Source organism: Phodopus roborovskii, unplaced genomic scaffold, assembly GCF_943737965.1.
Source record: "Phodopus roborovskii unplaced genomic scaffold, PHOROB, whole genome shotgun sequence".
Lineage (NCBI taxonomy): Eukaryota > Metazoa > Chordata > Mammalia > Rodentia > Cricetidae > Phodopus > Phodopus roborovskii.
This window is the reverse complement of record NW_026126689.1, coordinates 4,970,055-4,993,006: the sequence shown is the minus strand read 5'-3', so window position 1 is coordinate 4,993,006 and position 22,952 is coordinate 4,970,055. Positions and strand designations below refer to the sequence as shown.

Here is a 22,952-nt window from a genome sequence, read left to right as displayed (position 1 = left end):
ATCCTAGGGAATGAGCCCTTGACCCAGCCACATGGGCGACATTCCAGATCCAGACTAGAGCACCGTTATATGCTGAAATACGTGGGTGAACATTGAAAACCTTATTCTAAGTGGAGGAAGCCAGGAAGAAAAGGCCATATATTGTATGATGCTCTTCATGTGAAACCCACAGTAAGGAGGCTTATAGAGGCAGGCTCCAAAGAGCTCTCTGTAGCGAGAGCTAGTGCGTACAGGGTTTCTTCCTAAGGCGATGAATGCAAACTACTGAGAAAGTACCAAATCTATTGAGCGGTACATTTCAAATGAGTAAATCTTTTGACAATCTACTTACATCCCCATAAAGCTGTAAAAACTATAGACATGCCGTGTCAGATGTCAAAGATGTGTGTAGGGAAAAGCATATTAGGAGCACAGTCAAAACTCCTACCCAAACAGTTTACCAAATCCACTAAAACAAACAAACAAACAAACAAACCCTATCACCGGTCCCCAACAAAGGCCACATTTGTCTGCCCTGTGAGCCCCTTCTCCAGTAATTGACACAACACCCACAGAGTCCCTGAAGAGACTCTTTCTCATGGCAGCCCCTTCCTAAGCTTCTTTAAGAACCTGTGCAGGAGTAACTCCTTGTCTTGCGGGAAATTCAGACTTCAACCACAGAAATCACTAGATGTCCTCATTTCCTGGCCTCAATAGTCTGCAACTGTTCTGTCATAAGACAGGAAGTGTGGCAATGGAAGTTCTCTTTTCTCAAAAAGGATCAAGATTTTTTTCCTGCTGTCTGGGCCCTGGGGCTTACCTTGAGCTAGTCCAGTTGAGTCTTCTCTCTACCATAGACTCAGCCCCCTTCCTGCTCTGTGACATTCATGTATTAAGCCCATCAGAGAACTTGTAGCTCCACAGGGCACAAACATAATCCCAGCATCCACCTGAATCCTTTGGATGGCCTTCTTCAAGGGGGTTTTAATAGCTGGCATATTATCTCACTAAAATTAGAAATCTATCAGCACACTAGCAACATTGAAACCTAGAAACTAGAGAATTAACAGTATTGTAATAATAGAATTGACAATTTATTTTGACCAGTGGCACATGGACATATCATTATTAGGTGCAAATGCTGAGTTAATTGTTGGGTGTCTTCATTTTCTTTAGTGTGCTACAGGCTTCTGGTTACTCAGCCAATGCATCCCTTTTCTCTGACGACTTCAGGCACCTATGCGGCTGCTACCCATCTTCCCTTTCTTTCGTTGCTGTCACGCGGACTCCCTGCTTCGTCTCCCATAACTCCCATTTGTCCCCATTTTGCTCTCCCTTCCGTAATGAGATATATATGTCATATTAGAATTTTATGTCAAACCAAGAAAAATTTTAGCTTCCGTGTTTTTCAATCACCCTCCTCTCCTGCCCACCATCTTTTCTTTCCTTCCCTTTCCCCTCTCCTCTCCATTTCTCTTCTTTCCCCCTTCCCTTCCCCTCCTTTCTTTCTGTCCTATGCAAAATCTCCTTCACTCCCACAGTGTTCTTTCAGCTCCAAGCTGGGCTGTAGCGGTCCTCTCAAGAGCCTTGGTCTCAGTGCAGATGGAGGAAGGCATTTGCTCCCGTAGCTTCTAGTGGGGGATATAGGAACGGACATCTTTGGGCAATAGAGGAGGCCATGGAGCTGGGTTTATCTTCTACCCACACTGCCGTCGAACGGTGCTCATCTCCTATTCCTTTTGCAGTCTCTTCTCGATAGTATGGCTGTGTGCTCTAAGGATGAAATAGATTCTGCCTGCAGGCAAAGCCCCAGTGATGAGTCAAAATGCTCAACCCTACAGACACAGATTTCATTTCTATATCAATTTCTTCTCTAGAAAACTGGCCCCGTCTTCTGGGGCTGACTAGATTCCAGTCCCCTCTCACAGGAAGTGTGGTCTTGGGGATTGTCTGGAGTAGGACAGGAGTTCTCCTGTTGTGTGACGATGTTTGTGAAAGGAAATGACATACTGGCCCTGAGGGTTTACTGGGGAGCTCCACCAGCAACCCATGGAAGATGACCAAAGTCTTTGATGTACGCTATTTTCTGAACTGGTTTCAATTGTAACTAATCTGTTTTGCTGCCTCTGTAGACACATATTTGCTCTTGTTGTAGAGACCCATGATCATTTGGGGGTCTTCTCACAGATCCATCGATAGCTGATGTCACAGGATGCAGCATCAAATGTCTTTGTCAGGCCTATGGTGACGCAATGGAAGTTCTGACTCTCATTCGTGACACTAAGTGAAAAGAGAAAGCAAGGTCAAGGCTCTTGGTTCCAGTTTTTGTTAGCGAGATGAGGGTTACGTGGGAGCTGCACCTGAGGAGATGCAGCCTCATGCAACCCCATACCCTCCTCCCCGGTGCTGGGTCTTTCTTCCCAACTTTGACCTCTTCTTCTCAATACACCTTCTCCAGTCCAGCCCTGTACCCACGTCTTCCTCTCAACTCTCCTGTGCAGATTCCAAGAATCTAGGTCTAACTCCTTCATGTATTTTGAGGGCACTGTCATACCCCACCAGAATCATATTTCAATACTGATTGCATGTTTATAACAGGAAGGCCCAAGGAGGCAAGCAGTTGGCTTTCTCCTACGTCCTTTCTGTCATTCAGACACTTTTGGTCTGACTACAGAGTCTCAATTCATGAAAAATTTGCATGACATTTGGTCTCAATGGGATTGTGGAATCAAATTGTAGTTCTACCCTGTTGGTATGTGAAATCCAATACATCTCTAACCTTTCTCACACCTAATTCAACTACTTGGGAGGAATGAAAGTTTTCTCTGTGGCATCCCGGTGAATACAGGGAAATAATCCATGCATGTACCTAGCACAGCATAGTCCGTAGTGTTTAGGAGGCAGTGAGTATATATTAATTCCCCTCCTCACCCAAGGAAATCCAGCTTCATGATGGGACCTAGTTTGCTCCTTGTCTGACTCAGAATATGAAAACTGGAAATATTAAAGCCTCCTCCAAAGGTTGATGTCGTGGATTGATGTCCTGAAGATAGCGCTTGAGAGTTAGTTACAGATCAACTTTAAGGTACAGATATGATATTGGTATATGATAAACTTTCTTTAAATAAAGGAATAATAGCTGAAGAAATGATATGACGTTTAGTTTAAGGACCTATGAAAGAAATATCATATGTGGTGCAGCAAAAGCTACGTGTGTGGGTTGGTTTGGAGGAGGCAATTTAGTATATAAATAATGTTCTCTCTTCTACCTTTATTACATGTAAATGTTTGATATTTCCTACAATAAAAAAGGTTAAACAGACAAAAAATGGTTTGGAAGCTACCAGAAAAGCAGAACAGAGTCCAGGCCTTTGGTCTGTCTCAGAGTGACTCTCAGTTTTAGTGTTTTTATGCAAAATTCCCTAGGGAAGTGCAGGGTGTTCACATACTTGCCACTGAACGCAGAATTGTTGATCCAGCGCCAATGCCTTTCTCGAGACTGACGTCTCAAACCAACGAAGTACTTCTCAGCATCAGCTATGTCCTGAAGATACTTCTGGAAGTTAAGAAAGAAGCAGCTCATCAGTGGGTTCTTGGGTGCTGAGCTGGTGGTCAATGCTTGCCCTGGTCCAAGGGTTCTAGCCTCCTGGGGATTAGACCCTGGTCCTCGCCATCAATCCTAGAGAAGCTCTGAAACTTGGTGGGAAGTAAGGTCACCTGGATATCGGGACCAAACACAGGCTGCTTGGCCTCTGGTTCAGAAGATCTAATGTAGATGAAGGAGAATTTCCATTACTGATAAACACCATGGAGATGTCAGTACTGGCCTCGTGGGTCAACCCAGAAGGGACGGGGGAGGAAGGCACACACACATTTTATATGTGGCATGTCTCTCCTCGTAGGATTTTCAAAATTCCAGGAAATTTCACATTCCCAGTTAAGTTTAACCAAGTGAAAAAATATGTTGAGAGTTATCAGCAAAGCATCAATGTTGTGATCTTTTTCTGTGGTCAATATGCAGTAGAAGCTAGGGAGAGTAACAGTGAAAATCGGATGCTCCGAAACTTCAACGGGGAATAGAGGAAAGGGAGGGATGAATTTCTCCTCATTCTCCTCTCCACTCCATCCTCTGCTCTCTTTCGTTCCCAGTTTTCTACCTGAGAGCATCTTGCTTTCCACTTGGGTGCCTCACCCTAGAGACTTTGTGGGATCCTGACCTCTGACCTTGGTCATTTGTTCAGGAATGGCCCTTTAGAAAATTCTGTCCCGTCACAGGGTGGTTTGGGGGAGGAAAACATGAACAGTGTATAGCATAGCACCTAGCACCCAACCAAGGCTAATCTGAAGGAGAGGCAACTAACTAAATAATAATAAATAATGAATAGCTAAGTAAGGTAAGTATGATTTAAGAATTGATGAATTCAATGTTCCATTGTTTAAGTATATGATCTTGGTCAAATCATTTTTATTTTGCCTGAGGAGCTGTATCAGCTGGTTAAGAATTTGCTGTGTAAGTGCGACTAATTGAGGTCAGATTTCCCCACAACTCCTGAGAATGATGCTGTAGTGATCATCTGTATTACCAGCACGCATATGGCAAGGTGAAAGGCACAAAAAGGAGGAACTCTCTGGAAGGGCGGGGGAGGGGAGCAGCTAACCTAGCTGTGTACTGGTGAATAACAAGGTAGGTACCTTCTCTCCAACAAGTTGGAAGGTGAGGTCATGCTCTGAATTTTACATGCCTTTGGTGGCACATGTACCCACATACACACACACACACACACACACACACACACACACACACACACACACACGACACATTACTTTCGTTTGCTCTAATTTCCTCATTGCATATGTATAAAATATGCATAATAATATGTCTCATGGCCGTCACAAGGTGAAGGGATACAGTAAACAAAGCTGCTACATTGTATTAGTCTACTCTTACCATCACAAAGATAAACTGCAAACTCTTACCTGATTCTTCCTTCATTTTTCACATTACTAATTATATTAACGTATTTTTTTCTTATGCACACGGAGATGCTACATTAATAACTTAAGTAATTCATATCTCCCTCCTTTATTATATACATTAACATCTCACAAAGTATTCTGCAATATTTCAGTAATTTACATTCTTATTACATTTAACATTCATCCTCTCATTTTTGTGTCTGTGTGTTTTTGTGAGCTTATGGGTACGTATGAGCATATGTGGCTCGTTTGGAGTTAGAGGACAACCTCTGGGAGCTTCTGGAACCATGTGGGTCCCAGGGATTGAACTCAGGTCATCAGGCTTTAACCGCATGCGACTTTACCCAGTGAGTGATCTCCCTGGCCCTTAAGCCACTCTTACGTGCATTACGTCTTTGGTTAGTCCTTGCGCTTTAAACGTCCTAGTTTATGGGGAAGGCAGCAGAATCTGGATTTCTAGTTTAGATGAAAAAGAAGAACCTCCCAATTCTCAGGTTTGGAACGAGGACTGTGAGCGCCTACCTAGGCAGGTCTCTACTGTCTCTACTTCTCACCACCATCCGGTCCCGCTTCCCATTTCCCCTTAGGCTGCACCAACGGCGGCCGGCACAGTGCAGACAACTCCATCACACCACCCCAACGCTTTTACCAGTTTCTCTGCTGTGTCGACAATTGCCAGTGTGGATCCTCTTGCTACACAGTCATCCCTGCCGTTTTCCCAGGATGATTCGGACGTGGAGAAGAAGAAGCAATCCCCTTGATGAAAATCCCAGTCTGTGGGACAGGCTGCAGAGATCGCGGGAGGAAGGAGGAAAAGAGGCGGTGACAGATGGGTGCGGGCCATTAGTGGTCTGGAGAGGGAGCCCCGGAGCTGACTCATAAAATGATGGCACACACGTTTCTTTGTAACTACTGATATAAATTATCTCCAATTCAGGAGGAAATTCCATCACGCTAGTCTGTCTTCTGCCCCTGACGTAAAGGGAATGAACATGAGCTCTTCATAATCCCTTGAGCCAAAGTCCCACAAGAAAGGGGAAAGTCCCTAATAATCTAGCTCAGGTAGCCCAGGCTGGCCTTGAACTCCTGATCCTCCCGACTGTTCTTCCGTCTGCAAATCCTACCAGCATGAGCCTCCACCGAGTACCAGGACAGCCAGGGCTACACAGAGAAATCCTGTTTCAAACAGCAACAACAAAGCAAAAAGGAATCCACCTCCTGAGTACCAAGGGTGTGGGAGGAAGCAGGGACCATGTTCTGTACCTGTTCCATAGCTCCTTGTAGGCATGATGCCTTCATTATTCCCCGCAAAGATCTGTGAGACTGAAATGAAAGAAAGCCCGGTGGTTAGTATACGAGGAACACAGCGGTCATCAGGGTGTGGGCTGTTGAGCTCTGCCTCTTTGTTTCTGAGCATCCCTGATGTTCTAGATGATTGGAAAGGAAAACCATCTTCCTTGATGAACATCCCAGTTTGGGGCAGGCGGAAGAGATTTGGGAAGGGATGGTATGGAAAGGAGGGAGGGATGGATGGAAGGAGGGCCTGAAACCCTGAACTAAAATTGTCTTAAACTCTTCTTTGTTTGAAACTTCCATCTAAGTATCGCCATGCTCCATCATGCTTGGCACTCAAGCCCTACCCTATCCGCCGCTTCTCCGTATTACGGTAGTAGATGTTAAATGTTTAGGAGACAAGGAAAGACAAGGAATAGAGGAGGCTATCGCAGGGAGGTTCATGCTACTTCCTTATATACGCGTTTGGCATCGTTATCCCCGGAGAGCTGTTGAGGCACTTTTACTCAGGCTCCATTCAGCGTTTGTGCTGTTCCCTTTATTTCTGGTGTCCGGAACCTCTGTAAGAAGCAGCTTTGGGATGTTTTTCTCATTAGGATTTCCTCAGCTCTAAGGGTCGTGACTCAGTACAGCAAGACCCAGGGTTCGGGGAGTTATAGGCGATAAGGGAGTAGGTAACCTCCTAGAGATTTCTCTAAGCACAGGACTTTACTTTTTAAAATACAAAATGTGGGGATTGATGGGCCCCCACAGGATCATTTTTCCTGGGCGCACCGACTGAGCAGATAGTCACAGTGGCTCCATAGGCTGCTGAAACCTCCACGGTTAAAACTACTTTCACTTCTCCAGATGCAAAGTAGGCGCTTGAAATAATATTGATGAAACAGACACAATCTTTCACCTTTTAATACACTCCCTACCCCAGAGATTTTGTAATACTATAAGAGACTGCTTTATTTGAATCAGGAATGATACTTTTTGGGTCTAAAGACGTCACTAGTAACCCGTGTCTTAAAGGGCAGTGACAGAGCTCTTACAGAAAGCTGCAAGGAGAGTGGCCTTGGAGCTGGAGAGCGGGCACAGTGCCCAGCACCCACAAGCTGGCACACACTGCCTGTCACTCCAGTTCCAGGGATGCGGTGCCCTTTTCTGGCCTCCATTTCCGCCACATGCCCGTGGCGTAGCTATCTACATGGAGGCAAAGACATTCGTATACATAAAGATTAACAAATCTTTAAAAAGCGAGAGGTGGGATTAGAAGCATCATGTCCTCTGTGTATGAAACATCTGGGATTGAGCTTTTCGTTTTTATACGTGAGGCTTGATTACTTATGATTCTATTCTTCGCCTACAGTTGTTCTAACGTACTGTTTGGCACACAAAAAGATGCCACTTCCTTCCTTCCTTTCTTTTTTTTTTTTTTTTTTTGTGGGGCATCAATTCTTGTGTGTGTGTGTGTGTGTGTGTGTGTGTGTGTGTGTGTGAGAGAGAGAGAGAGAGAGAGAGAGAGAGAGAGTATATACTTGTGAGTGCCTTTGTGAGGAGGTCAGAGATTGGCATTGGGTGCCTTCTTCAAACGTTGTCCGCCTCGTTTATTAAGACAGGGTCTCTTTCTGAACCTGCACTTTACTAGTCCAGCTAGAATGGCTGGACAAGTAGCACCAGGGAGCCACTCATCTCTGCCTCATCCACCGGACTCGGGGTTACAGACTTAACTGCAACATGTGGCTTCCACATGGAGACCCGAGCTCAGGTTCTCACACTTGAGGAACTGACACTTTCCCAGCCGAACCACCTCTCCTAATGCTAAAGTTTGGTTTCTTTCCTTTCTTTTGGCTTTTCAGGGGTCTCTCAGTGCAGTTCTTGCTGTCCTGGAACTCGTTTCTGTGGACCAGGCTGGTCTAGAACTCAGAGATCCGCCTGCCTCTGCCCCTGAGTGGTGGGATTAAAGGTGTGCGCCACCACACCTGTCTAGAATTTGGTTTCTTTGTAACCATGCTTGCAAGAATCTATGGAACACACCCTCAGCACATTATAGTAGTCCCACACAAGTGATCCTCAAGCCAAGGAGGAAAACTGATGACCACGTATTTCATGCAGGGTGTGGCTCAATGCTTTTACTGAACAAGGTCCTGGGTTTGATCCCTAGTACTGGAAAATCAGTATAGATGAGTTTGCCGTTCGTTTTCCCCCTTGCAAAGGAGAAAAAAAAGACCGCCCTGGAGCATTTGTTTACAAGTTTCTAGAATTCAGCTTGGGAGTTAGGGAGATTACCATTCTGCACATTAGTGGTCCCGTAGCTCTCCGTGGGGATGAAGCCATCATTACTTTCGTAAAAAACCTGTGGGACTGCAAAGAAAATCAGCTAGTGGCTCAGCCTTAGTGTGGCTGCAGATGGGGATGGCAAAGGAACCACAGGGAAGCCAGAGAGCTGTGACCAGAGCAGGAAGCACTGAGCTCTCGGCTTCATGGAGGACTGTATACATTTTCATCTGTCTCCACTTACCTACTGTGCATCTTCTCTGCTCTGTGACAGTTATTGCCCGTTAAAACTGGGTCACAAGGAAGACGCCTCTTACCCAACTGCAGCCATTTACTCACACTCTTTCCCCCTAAATTATTTTTTTTCCTTATGGCTTTTCAGAGCTAAATCTTTGCTTACGAAGCTTCTTTTACTAATGAATGTATTGAGAAGAATCTGTGTATACACACGTGCACACACACACACACACACACACACACACACACACACACACAACTCAGTTAAACCTTGATCTTATAGCTAGCTCTTCATACAGCCTTGGGATTGGGTTGAACTGGAACAGAATTTTCGGTTTTTAAATCGTAGCAACGATAAAAGGGCACGTTAAATATTCTAGCTTCACGTAAGGGCTCTACCCTTTTCACACCGCCAGTTATGCATCCATTGAAGACCACTACCCCCCCTCAACCCCCCCCCCCGTATCTGACTGAGTGTGGAGGGACAGCGTGGAAGAACCTGGGCACCGAGTAGAGTAAAACAATAAGGAACACTTATTGCAAAAATACTCACAGTACAGCAGAAATAGGGTCATCCCAACAGCTTTGATCACTACTATAATAAGCCCCGAGATGATCATGCTCCGGTCCATGATGATGGGGATTCAGGGACCCTGTGAGAGGGGCCAGAGCATCATCAGCAGTGTGGGGATGAAGCTGCTCTCTCCCCAGTACAGCCTTCTCTCTTGCTTGGAGTACTCAAGGAAGGCTGGTATGCTAGTGCCAGGGGAAAGGAGGGGACCCAGACACGCCCAGAACACTTGATAGGAAGCTTAGCAGGCTCTCGCTCCTTTATGTATACTTTAGCATTAATTAGGTCTGAACCTCATATCCATTTGTGGTGTCATAAGCCCCGTCCCCTGTGTAAATCTCCTGTGATCCAACAATGGTTAGTCTTAAAATAACCCTTGCTTACAAGCTTGTAGTCTTGTCAATGCTGATCTCGCTTATAGAAGCCTTAGTCTCCTATGTGTCGGCGGTATGTTATCGATGAACAGAGGGCAGAGAGGCAGACAGGCAGACAGACAGGCAGAATTAGCTGACCTCTCTCCGGAAGTCTGGGCTGGCATGCGGAGGATAGGCGAATACTCGCGTGGTGAGCAGGTCTCCTGCTCGCTCAGTGGGCACGGTCCCTGTTCGCAGAGTCACTGTCCTACCCGCACCGTCAAGCGTCTGCTTCCTGTTCAGCGCTCTTGGCAAAGGAGCAGGCAGGGCGAGGAGGGGAACCTCTAGCTCTGTGGGAAGAAGGTTCCTGTCAGGAAATATTTCTAGAAGGATGTGAAAAGCCACACGCCTCAGCACAGACTTCCCCTTCATCAGTTAACTTTCTATTGCTCTTAGGACGAGGCTTGGGTCCTTGGTGTAATATATAAATCTTGTGCGTCCCTTCTTTCATGGATGTTCAGTGTTCAGCCACGTGCTAGGTACTCTCTTAGCACCTGAGATTCGTGTGTTGCCTCTGTGTCTCTCATTGGCATCAGATCTGCCTAGTCTTGTCTGTCAGCGATACTACCAAACTGAAAAGTTTTTAGACGTTTCTCTTTGTTCTCATTTTCTCAACATGTAGTCACACGGCGCACCTTTATCGACCATATAACCACACAGCGCTAACAGTATCATCTGTTCTCTCCCAGGTACACAATAGACTTTTCTATGTTCTCATTGACTAGATCACTCTGATGTGTCATTTAGACATCACGTCTTCCTGAAGGAATAATTGTCTGCAGATACTCCATTCACCTGCCTCATTTGCATTTAGGTATCCCTTACCTAGTACCACGACACTAATTCTTGCATGATTATCTGCTTGTGAACTGAACTTTCCGCACTCTGAAGCTATGAAGGCTGAAGCTGTCTATTCTTTCACTACTATAGCCCTGAAACAAGCAGCACTTTGGAGCTCTGTACTTGAAAAATGGCATCTGGCTTCTAGGTGTAATTCAAACCTTTATTTTTAGACCTATCATTAGACCTACAAAATAAACATTGTTGATCAATTAATTTTTTGTATGACATTACTTATAGAAATCGATAAGTTGGATGTCATTGGTTTCAAAGAGAATGTAGATGTTAGACCATTTCCAAAGATACAGATTTCTGATATTGACCCTAACTCAAACACAGCATGGACTGCAGACCACAATGATGGTACTTTGAAAGATAACTAGCCATCCCCTTGTAAACAAAGTTAGCTTATCTTAATAATAGTTATGATTTTAACATAAATTGCCGCTTAGATTATATAGCAACCCAGAGCTCATTGAAAAACCCAGGTTTTAGTAAGTAGAAGTGCTCCCTAATAGAACACCGCGATATACTCTGACTGGTGTCCTGGGGATTGGAGGTGAGAGGAAGTTGTGGGGCCTGGACAGGAGTGGTTCAAAGCCTGTGCAAGGCTCCCAGGTTCTGAAGCCTACCAGGAACACAGGCATCATGGAAACAGTTGGCCCCACCAACTCTAGTGACTCACTAAATAACCGGAAATCCTGTTGCAGAGGGAAGTCATTCTAGTTGGATGCTGAAGATAACCTCAATAATATCAAGATGTGTCATTTCCAGACTGATGTAGCCTGATGCTCAGGAGACAGATTTCCTACGCACATCTTTAACCCAAACCAGGAATAGTCACTAAAAAACAACCCCCATCTTTCTTCCTTAAGTCTTGTAAGATCAGACCCTTCTGGTGTCTGTCAGCAGCCATCACAGTGTGAATATGGGTAAAGCTTTCTCATGTCTCACTAAAAGTTTAGTGAAAAGGAGGCTGGGCGTGGTTGTTACATCTTTAATCCCGACACTTGGGAGTAAGTTTCAGTACAGCCAGAACTACACAGAGAAACCTGTCTCAGAATCCACCCCCACCCTAACCCAAAGAAACCTAATAAAAAGAGAAGAAAATCAATGAAGGTGTGAACATAACTCAAAATGAATTAAGCATTTAAAATAAAAAGGAAGATCCAGTTCCCGTCTAAGAGTCAAAAGCTTACAATGTAGGGAATATTAGAGCATGTTTATGCTTTTAAGCTGTTGCAGAAGACTGACTCTGTAAAAGGAAAATGACATTATAGAGACAAGACTTGGAGGTTTAATTGGTGATTTACAAAAGCAAAGTGAAGCAGTAGGTCAAAGGACTCTGAGTAGTTTATTAGATACCATAGAAAGTGAGAAAATCAGAAGTTTCCACTGAGATAGCGATTCATAAGTCAGAGTAAAAGGGAAAAAAAGATACTTAATTAGAGAAGAGATATGGAGATGTCAGTGTTGGATCCAGTGAAGAACACAACTAGAGATAACATTATGAAGTAAATTAAAGGCTAACTTCTTTATATAAAAGATAATTATTAAAGCCAAATTAACTAAAAAAAATGAACAAACAAACAAAAAAAACCCTAGAGTTTCCGTTGCAAGTGAATTAATCATGCTATTGTGAAAAATCTTTTTTTCTTTCTTTTTTTTCTGATGGCATATTTCCCAAAGGATGCTTATGGAGTACAGGAAAAAGTACATTATTTCAATAAAGTCAAAAAATAAAAAAATCTATTCTGGTGTGATAAAAAGTTGCTGAAGGTAATTTATATGATTGAGACATTACTAGACAAAAATTAGCTATAAAGATATCAGCAATGTAAATAATAATTGTAGATTGTTAGCAATATTGATTTCTAGTATTTATAAAAACTTTGTACAATGAATGCTAATATTTTTATAAATATCCAGGCTTTAGTTATTTTCATGTGCTACAAAAAGCTTTGCTGTTTTGCTATGGAAAGTTCAAATTGGTAAGCATGATTAGATAGTTCTGTGTGGGACATCTTAAAGTCATGCGTAACCGTGAACCAAAACCACTGTGGCCACCTTTCCACATGACAAAGAATTGCACCATTTATCAGGAAATACATTATGCTAACATGTTCATGAATGTGGTAATTGACTAAGGCTGGGTGCTACAAAGGCTTGAATGCCTAGTACCGTAAAATTCCTAGGGCTTTGCAATGCCAAATTGGATTTATGGTACAAGGATTTTTATTAACATTAGAATGAAGAAGAAGAAGGAGAAGGAGAAGGAGAAGGAGAAGGAGAAGGAGAAGGAGAAGGAGAAGGAGAAGGAGAAGAAGAAGAAGAAGAAGAAGAAGAAGAAGAAGAAGAAGAAGAAGAGTATGTGTGTGTGTGTGTGTGTGTGTGTGTGTGTGTGTGTGTGTGTGTGTGCAGTTTAAAGCATAGCATATACACTGACTCTAAGAGTCACTCAGGATATCTTCTTTACAATGGTAAGAAGGTGTAAATGGATGTTTCTATCCTGCCCAGTCCTGCAGCTGTTTAGTCTCAAATAAACACACAGAAGCTTATAGTAATGATAAACTCTTTGGCTGATGGCTGAAGCTTCTTATTGGCTAGCTCTCTCTTAGTTATTAACCCATAACTATTACTTTATATACATCCACATAGCCTTATCTTACCTTAAATGAATCATGTTATATCTTTATAAATATTACTGACCAAACTTGACACAAGCAAGAGAAGAAGACCTAAATTACTCTTAAAAATTTGTTCTAAGGTTTTTTGGAAAAATTGCTAGGCATAACTTGTCAGATGGTGATTTGTATGTGAAGCTTAAGTTTGAAATCTCATTAGGAATTTTTATCTTACACATATGTACTGGGGTACTTGTCATACTTTCAGCGGTCAACTTGATACCAGCCTGGAGTGGGCTGGGATAAAGGAAGCTAAGTTGAGGAACTGCCTCTATCAGATTGACCCATGGCATTTCTGTGGGGGTATTTTCTTTTTCTTTTTTTCCTTTGCTTCTATTCAGCATCTTTTTTGTATGCTAACTTGATCATTTTGAAGTAACCTATTTTTTTTTAACATAAAAGAATAAAATTTAATAGGATAAAGCAAAAACAATCTCATTGAAGTTGGATGAATCAAACCAGCAGAAAGAGAAGCACCCCATCAGAGGGCATGGGCATCAGAGACCCACCCGTTCACAGGCTCGGGAGCCCACAAAAATACCAGAAGTTATGAGGCTGTGCCGAAGACCTGTGCAGACCCTTGCTGGCCCTGCGCTTGATGCTTCAGTCTCCGTGAGTTCTTATGACTTTTGCTCAGTTGATTTACAGAGCCCTGTTCTCCCGGTGTCCTCCACCACCTCTGGTTCTTACACACTTTCTGCCTCCTCTTCTGTAGGGTTCCCTGAGCTCTGAGGGGCAGGATTTGATGGAAACTCTGAGCTGAGTGTCCCAAGGTGAGCAGTCTGGCTGTGGATCTCTGTATTAGTTCTCATCAGCTGCAGGAGGAGGCTTTTCTGATGATGGCCTGGTAATGCACGGATCTATGAGTACAGCAGAATGTCATTAGGAATCATTGTGTTTTATTTTTAGATCAGTAGTATTTGGTTTTAACCCAGGTCTCTGGGCTATATGGTCTCTGGTTCTTGGCTACCCAAGCAGTGTAGAATATTTGTGTTCCACCTCATAGGGTGGGACTTCTGTTAAATTAGAATTTGGAGAGGGTGAGCTACTGCCTACAGAGAACCTTCACTCCTATGTTCTAGTGTGTTTGGCGTGGGAACATACTATGTGGGCTACCAAAATAGAGACATGAGCACCAACCCAGCCACACAACCTTTGATTTACACTCTGTCCTGCCTGAAAAATTTGCTAGGGTGATGGTGGTACAACCTTTATAGGAGTAATGGACCCGTGCAGGGCGCTGTCTTAGTTGCTCTGGGGAGGTAGGAAACTGCAAGAGACCCTGGAAGAAAACCAGTAAGAGTGTTCCTACAGAGTGTCCTCTTCAGTTCCCGACTTTAGGTTCCTGCGCTGAGTTTCTGATTTGGCCTCCCTTGATGACGGACTCTAATTTGTAAGCCGGATAATCCCTTTTCTCCAACTGCCATAACACAGAAGCAAACTGGGACAGGTACAAGACCGGCACAATGTGTTCTTTTGGTGCATGCCCATAATGTAGTATAATGATCAGATCAGCGTGGCTGTATGGAAATACACGATACAAGCGTCCTTACTTGACTGTGTGATGGACCATGTTCTCTCTATCTAATTATAACCTTGTAGCTCTTAAACCAGCTTCCTTTTTATTTTCTCCAACCAGCAAACTTCCTCATTCTCCAGTAGTGACCAGTCTACTCTCTTTGAGGACAACTGTGGTGATTCCACATTTGAGGGAAGTCGTATGGTATTTAATTTCTTGTGCCCAGATTATTTTTATTTGGCATAATACCATCCAGGTTCATCCATGTTGTGATAGGCTCTTGTTTTCCACAATTGCTGAATTCTATTGTATTGTTTGTACTCTTTAAAAACACACGTCACCTTTTAAGGCAGAATTTAAGAGAGTGACTAAATACATCTTATTTTAGTCTGCAAACAAAACATATCAAGCAGAATAAAACACACTCTGAAGAGATTCTATCAATAACCCACCTTCTGTAGTGTTTGGTTGTTCATCTTTTTGTTATTCTTTCTCCTGAGGTTAATCCTCCATTATTTAGATTTTTTCCCCCCTTAATTCTGAGCTAGGCCATTCTCATTCTTAAATAGCTCTTGTTTTCTTAGTCCACATGTGTTTTCCTCCCCTGTTTGTCTGTCCATGGACTTAACTGTCCCACCCAAATGGTTTTACGTCACCTGTCATGTCACGATGTCACGGGGGTTGGTGACAGCAAGTGTTAGGGCTTCAAGAAAATTTGAGAGACAGGAAGTACTGGTTCGTGGAGTATAAATCAGAGTGGATGAAGAAACAGCTGGGGATGTGCCTCATCCAACACGGCCTGGGTTCAGTCTTCAGCGCCACCACAAAAGAGAGAAGAAAGAAAGCAAGGCAAGCCAAAATGGGCGAGGACGCAGCTGGAAATGCAGCTCTATGGTGGGTCACAGAGACAAGCATGTGTGAGGCTCAGTCTCCAGCACCATACCAAAACAAAACGAACCACCAAATCAAAGTTGGATGAGATGCAGCTGGGCCTCTGCAGCAGGAGGAGGCAAATACCACTAGATTTTGCTTTCTGTCTCTTGTCTCTGCTCATTCCATGTGTCCAAGTATCACAGCGGAGGCCATGCCTGTAAGAATCTGTGGGACTTCATGAACTACAAATTTTTCTCAGGTTGAGTTAGACGGGACTCAGGGATGGACACATATGGGTCTGGGATGAGCCATGTGGAAAATGGTAAAGGGCCGGATCTTAGAAGACATCTTGGTAGTATGAACGGAAAAGTGGCTGGGAAGGGAAAAAGAAAAGGAAAAAAGGAAAGGAAAGAAAAAAAAAAAAAAAAAAAAAAAAAAAAACAAAAAAAAAAAAAAAAACAAAAAAACCAAACATCCTTGCTCTTTTTCACCCATATGCGCCTCTCAAGAGTTTATAGCCTCTCCCAAGCTTGCAAACATTTTCCTTCATAGCCTAACCTTAAACTTAGATGTTTAGGACAAGCTTCTCTTTTGAATATAAGTCCAATTTTAGATCTGACATCTAATATGAATTTCAGTTCTCATTTCCAAAACTCTGCCAGCGATCGGTTCGTTGTTAACCCTGTTGTAGTAAGTCCTCAGCTGCGCTGCCGTTTCCTTGTTTCCTCAAAGCTGGAACCAATTTTCCCCTCAGCGTCTTCGTTTCTTGCTGGTGACTGCGCCTTAGCCCCGCTCCGCACTGAGTCAGACTCGGGTCTTCCTTCTCTGCCCACAGCTGTATCGAGACACTGGATGACGATGTGTTTCCAAGGCGTTCCTAGATCTATGCCAGCTTCTCTCTTAACCTCCTGAAACACGTCTCTTCTGATTACGATTGGGGTGCAAATTACCTCTTTCAAGATAATCTCACACCGCATTGGCACATGAGTTCTTATAAAATCATTGTCTTTACCGTGTTGTTTCCTCTGTAAGAACCACTGACAGGGGCGTCTCAGTTAAAACTCAGCTCCGGTCATACCATTTACTTCAATTCTGATCCAAGCTGTGGCCATATATTTTGCTTATGCCAATGTTTGGACCCCTAACTATGTGTACTTTGTCGTTATTTTTATTGCATTTATTTATCATTTATTTATTATGCATGTTTCTCAGCTTACGCGAAGGCTCTGTCCCTGTGCCCACTGAGAGCCAAACTGAAGTTCCCCAGCCCACTCAAGCACAACTCTGCCTGCTGCTGCTCTGCACCAGCCCCTCTTTACTGTTTCTTAGCATAGAAAGCTTGAGGTGGGAACTCACTGAGGGATTTCCCCTTAACCTCCTGAAACTGAGAAGCTTCTATAAGGCAAAGGACACAGTCGACAAGACCAAATGGCAGCCAGCCCACAGACTGGGAAAAGATCTTCACCAAACCCACATCTGACAGAGGGCTGATCTCCAAAATAGACAGAGAGTTTTAAAGAGGCCTGGAACAAGCCCCATAGTATTTCTGAAACTGCTATCTAATGTTTGAAATGATTTTTCTTATGTTATAGGCAATTGTAAATGTCTTTCTCTTGCGTATAGATCCAGAGAGTTCCTGTATAGCAATAATGGCATATACTCATTTCCTTTCTCGAATGAGAAATGCCAAGCTAAGGGTTTAGGTACATGGATCAGAAGTAACATTCTGCCACAGCCCAAGTGAGGTCCTGGGCTTGATCCTCAGGATTTTAGTAATTCAGGTTGCAGAACCAAGAGGGTTATCAAACTCTAGATAGAATCTGTGCAGAGAAACTCACATCCATACACCCCACGGTCAGATTTCTGAAAGCTAAATATTTTGAAGGCAGCTATAGAAAACCGTCATGCTACAAGCAGGGAGGCGGAAATTCTAACCGTCTCGGCACCAAAAGTACTTTAGGCTAGAATAAAACCAAAAGATGACCGTATGGTGATGAAGAAAGGACAACAAATCGCGCTAACTTACGATTCTGTAAATGCACCTCCGCAGGGAGAACGAGGCACGCTTAGCATGTGGACACGTGTAAATACACGCTTAGCGTGCGGACACATGTACATAACTTTAATTTTTTTCTCACCTTAGATTCTTTGAAAAATAATTGATCATTTTAGGTGAAAATCATGTGTGAAATTTTAAAAAGTGGACTCAGAGTGTTAGAGATCAAGTGATTGTTACCAGGAACAAGAGGAGGAAGGGGGGGGGGGCGAGGCATGTTGGTCAAGGGAACAAACTTTAGTGAAATATAAGGGGGGAGGACTCAGGAGCCCTCGTGTAAAACACAGTGAATAAGATTGAAAACGATACATCCCGTTCTTGAAAATTATGAAGTACAATTTAAGTATTCACATCACAAAAGATGAATGCCTAGGGTAATTCCTATTCATTAGTGTCGTTTAGCCATCCCATATTGTGTTGAGTGCCTGTTTCAATACAACGCCTTGTACAGAATACGTTTATGTAATTGTTTGTTGGGAACAGGCAAAAAGTTACTGGCCTTTTGACTTCAGACTCCATTTTGCCTGTAGGATGAAACAAAGTCCAGTTTCCCAAGTCCTAGGGGAGCTGGGAACTTTTCATTAGCAGACTCACCTCCTCCCTCAACCGCAGAAACAGTAGTCATGTGTCTTAGGTCTCTAGAAACAGTATGGCTATTCGTAATAATAGACGGAACAAATGAATCTGATTGGTTGGACTGAAAAGTTTGCATTGTATATTGGTTGACAATGAAAGCCCCTAATCTTTGAATTCTGACTGGCGAAAAATTGCAACTTGTATCTTGGCGACAAATATTTAAGATTTTTTGTGCTCAGATACTTGCTTTAACTGGCATTTGGGTCACAGCTCAGATTCTAAGTCCGAGTGTGTTCTGTGGCCCTGATTGCTCAGCCTGCTCTTTTATGTTGTCCTGCCATAAATCTTGCCTTACAGTAACCTCTTGTGTCTGCTTGGGCACATTTGGAGCCTTGGACCATTAACAATGAATTGTCAAGACAAAGGAGGCAAAATTATGACATTATATTGTGTAGTTTGTAATGACTGCAATAACAAATGTATGACAAAGAGGTACAGACGGCGAGGAATGTGACCAAAGTGACCAAAGTTTCTGCAAGAAAATTTTGCACAACTTGAAAAAATATTTATTACGTTTTATTTTTAATTTTTTTTTATTGAAATAGAAGTATGCCACTTTTCTCCATCCCTTTACTTCCTCCAGCCTCTCCCAGGAAACTTCAAACTCTTTCCACACCCCACCTAATTTCAGATGGATAGCCTCTGTTTCTTCGGTTAATTATTGTCACACGCGTAAATATGTATGCATGTATACAAACATAGCTGTCTTTATTTGCGTGTCTATGGTTTCAGGGATGACACTTTGTACTGAACAAACAATAATGGGGCCCATTCCCGAGAGAGGCTTCTCCTTCTCCCAGCAGTCATTAGTTGCCTGGCGTTTGTTGTGGAGTGGTAGGGCCCTCTAAGATTTCTTCTTCCCATGTTGATCTGTTCATTCATGTTGCCACTGTTCAGTCTTGTTTTCCAGACATTTCTAGGAGAGACTGTTTCACTGCAAACTATTCTGGCTTACACCCTTTCCACCCCTTCTGATATTTCTTCCCCTGAGTCATAGATGCAGGAGGTGTGATGTAGACGTATTACGTAGTTCTGAGCTCCTTGTGACTTGTCGATCTCTTCTTTGTGTCTAGCTGTGGTTTGCTGTGATAGTTTCCATTTGTTGCAAAGAGCAGCTTCTTTGATGGGGGCCTCCGTGTAGCTATACTTCTATCTCAGGGTTTGGAACTAAAGACCACAGAAGAAAGAAAACATGTGTTTGTCTTTCTGTGTCTGGGTTACCTCACTTAATACAATCTTTTCTAGAACCATCTATTTGCTTGCAAATTTAATGACTTCATTTTTCCTCGCAGCTTAATGGTAATCCATTAAATATACATACACATTTTCATTATCCATTAATATTTAGGTTATTCCCATAGTACCCGGCAAGATTAAGGCGTAAGAAAGTATTTTCCAAACAGGAGTCCATTTACCCCAGAAATGAAGGTCAACAATAGACAACTGGGACCCCATAAAACTGAAATTCTTCTATATAATTAATGAATCAAACATTCAAATGAAGAAAAAAAAACCCATAGAATGGTAGTAGATAATCTTTGCCAGTTAAATGTCTGACAGAGGGTTAATATCCAGAATATACAAAAAAAAAAAAAAAAACCCTAAAAAATAGAGTCAAGGAAACAAATGACCCAATTAAAAATGGCTAGTGATCTAAACTGAAAGCTCTCAATGGAAGAAATAAAAGAAAGAAGGTACAAAGAACAAAAAAGTAACACATTAAAACCCTAATGCAGGACTGATGTCAAAATATTTAACAATGAAACTAAAGACATAGATAAAAATGACACTTCCTTAATTTAGGAAATCTCCAAAGTATGGGATAAATGTAATATTGTGGTTTTATATGATGTAGAAAATAAACAATAATAAATTTAAATAGTTCCATCTATAATAAATGAAATATTAAATATTTAGATATAATTTAAAAAGATATTTTACTAAGAACTATAAACCACTGGAAGAGATTAAAGATTTAAATAAAGATATTTATGTTCATACTCAGACTAAATATTTTTCATGAAGTGAATTCTGTACAAGTTGATATTCAGATTCAATAAATAATATCCAGAATCCCAACAAGAGCTGTGTGTATGAATGTGTGCTTATGTACACATTGCACATGCATGTAATCGTTAGAATTAGATTAATGAATATGAAGGAAAGTCTTTGATAAGTGATATTGAGCCACATGGATGGAATGCACAGCAACTTCAGCAGCCCCTTCAATAAATCACAGCATGGTGTACTTTTTAAAATTGATTAAACACGAATTTCAGTTTTAAACATAAAAATTATCACTTTAGAGAAGACCCAGAAAGTCTTTTAGAAGTAAACACACATGTCTTAGGGAAAATACAAAAAGCACAAATATTAAATATAAAAATTAGATTGTATCAAAATCTAGAACTTCTGCTTATCAGTATATGATCAAGAAAATAAAAAAGGCAAGTCAGAGTTGTGTTAAAATAGGCACTATGTATCAGGGACATGAATGTTCTTTGGAATATATATGTATCCACACATATATACAAGCATGAAGCATGTGTATAAATTATGTATACACATAGAACATAAATATTAAAAAGGAACTCTTAAACATGCTATAAGTGTATTATTACATATGAGTTGTATAGTTACATATACACAATGTAACATGCATATGCAAAATTTCAAAATCTATGAAGTCCCAAAAATCAGTAATACAAAGAGAACTTGGCATAATAACATGTGCAAGTAGTTTGTGGAAGAAAATGTACACAAAGAAAAGCCAAGAAAATACATGGAAATGTGCTCCATTCTGGCAGTTATCAGAGAACGGCAAATTAAAGCCATTTCAGTTTCACCTTGATGATTAAAACTGAGAAGTGAGTAGTTAGTAAAGTTGCTGTTGGTGAGAACGAGGAACGACTTCCCTATATTGTGGCAGGCGGCATAAAAATGTCAGGCTCACTCCTGAAAACTTGAGCAAATTCTTGCAGAGTTAAATGTGCAACAACTTTTTGCACAGCAACTTCAGTCCTACGTATTTACCGAAGAGACATAAAGCTATGTCCTCAAAAAGATGCATTCAAGAATATTTGTAGAAAATTTATCCATAAAACCTGCTGACTATAAACAGACCAGTATCAATTATAGTGGGACAGTAAGTTGGGGGGGGGTCTTGGTATTTTTTTGTCTTATTGGTTTTGTTTGTTTTGACCTTTTTTGTCTTTCATTTTATGGTTATTTTTGAGAAAGTGAGAGAGAGGTAACATGAAGCTGGTGGGCAAGGAGGTGGGGAGGATGTGCAAGGAGCAGTTAGCAGAGAACAATCCAGCATCAAGAAGACTCATATAAAACGAGAAAGACAAATACTTCTTCCCTTTCTGATGATATCCACAAGTGCCAGGTGGGGTCAAAGGCAATGATGGGATTTGGGGGAAATCTCGTTATCCAGCTCAAATAATAGAGCTCTTGACACTAGTTGAACCCTGGATGGAGCGCTAGAAAGATGGCATCTGGATCCATCTCCAAATATCTGAGTTTGTTGGCCTCAAGTGAGCAATGTTGTTGCTGTTGTTTGTTTGTTTTTAACTCAGAATCATGAGTTAGGATCAGTGTTTCTGAAGGAAACTTTAAAAGATGTCCACTCCACCAACCATCGAGGAAAAGACAGGAGACAATGTTGCAAGCTTTGATGTCATCGGAGCTGAAGAAAATTTTGGCATGGAAAAAATGTAAGAATTGAGTCCATCAGAAACAGAGGCCCGAGAGAGAAACTGCTCAAGAGCATCCACACAGAAGGTAAAGCCCTCCTTCCTGGAAGGCCCGCGGGGCAGACACCTTGGAAGGATTTACATTCCTGGTCTGGAATTTTCTTTCTTGATGAATTTTGGAAAACCTTAGCGCTTTGGTTCCTGCGCAAGAGCACAGAGAGCTGGGTCTCCACAGCCTGCCTTGTAGATGTTTTTTTTTTTTTTTTCTTTTTTCTATGAGAGTGCTTTGCCTCGGTAGGCAAAGGCAACTGGGCAGAGTCGGGAGGGGCACCAGAGATTTCGACATGCAGAGCACTTCAGAGCAAATCGCTACCTCCCCTCTTAGCTCTCTGGACACTTTGGATCCAACATATCTGCAAAATGAACCCTAGGCATGGATTCCTCTTCAGGGGTTTTATGCAGTACCTTTTTTTTAAAAAGCTGCAGTTACAGTGTAATTGTTTCTCCAGGTCTTTCTTTTTCTTACCTCACGTTTCCATGGAAACCATGGGGTCCAAAGAGCGCTGAATGATTGCCATAGTAGTTAACCATTTTCATGTATGACTCTAATACCAGTTTTGAATAGGTGTCTTAGCAAGTGTGTTAATGCATTCAGGCTTTCTGTTTTTTCAGAAGAGGCTTCCCAAAGGCACGCGGTAATCAGCAATGAGCTTCAGCACGGAAAGTATTTCCCGTGACTCCTTTACTTTGCTGCTGTTCATTTTACTAAACACGCCTAAGGAGCCAACACTATTACATTTGCTTAGGTCACAGAGTTTCAGCGAATTTATTCTACTGTGGTGGAGTCTACTTAGGTCAAGTAGAAAGAATTCCAGTTCTGGTTTATGGAAGAGACTGTAAGACGTCTGGGAGCA

The 22,952-nt window shown here is 42.2% G+C and overlaps 1 protein-coding gene across 3 annotated transcripts; it reads right to left on the bottom strand.

The window, feature by feature from the left end:
- On the bottom strand, positions 1 to 9,951 carry Clec5a (C-type lectin domain containing 5A). 3 transcript variants are annotated; one of them, XM_051174713.1, is made up of 7 exons: positions 9,704 to 9,951; positions 9,302 to 9,401; positions 8,524 to 8,598; positions 6,220 to 6,279; positions 5,606 to 5,742; positions 3,429 to 3,535; positions 1 to 2,259 (listed from the first exon to the last, which is right to left on the bottom strand). In XM_051174713.1, exons 2-7 carry the CDS (start codon positions 9,378 to 9,380, stop codon positions 2,145 to 2,147), a joined length of 573 nt encoding a protein of 190 aa, XP_051030670.1. In that variant the 5' UTR covers positions 9,381 to 9,401; positions 9,704 to 9,951; the 3' UTR covers positions 1 to 2,144. The 3 variants fall into 3 exon arrangements, with proteins under 3 accessions (XP_051030670.1, XP_051030672.1, XP_051030673.1); XM_051174715.1 differs by having other exon boundaries at positions 9,832 to 9,951; XM_051174716.1 differs by lacking the exon at positions 8,524 to 8,598 and having other exon boundaries at positions 2 to 2,259; positions 9,704 to 9,949.
- Between the last annotated feature and the right edge of the window lie 13,001 nt (positions 9,952 to 22,952).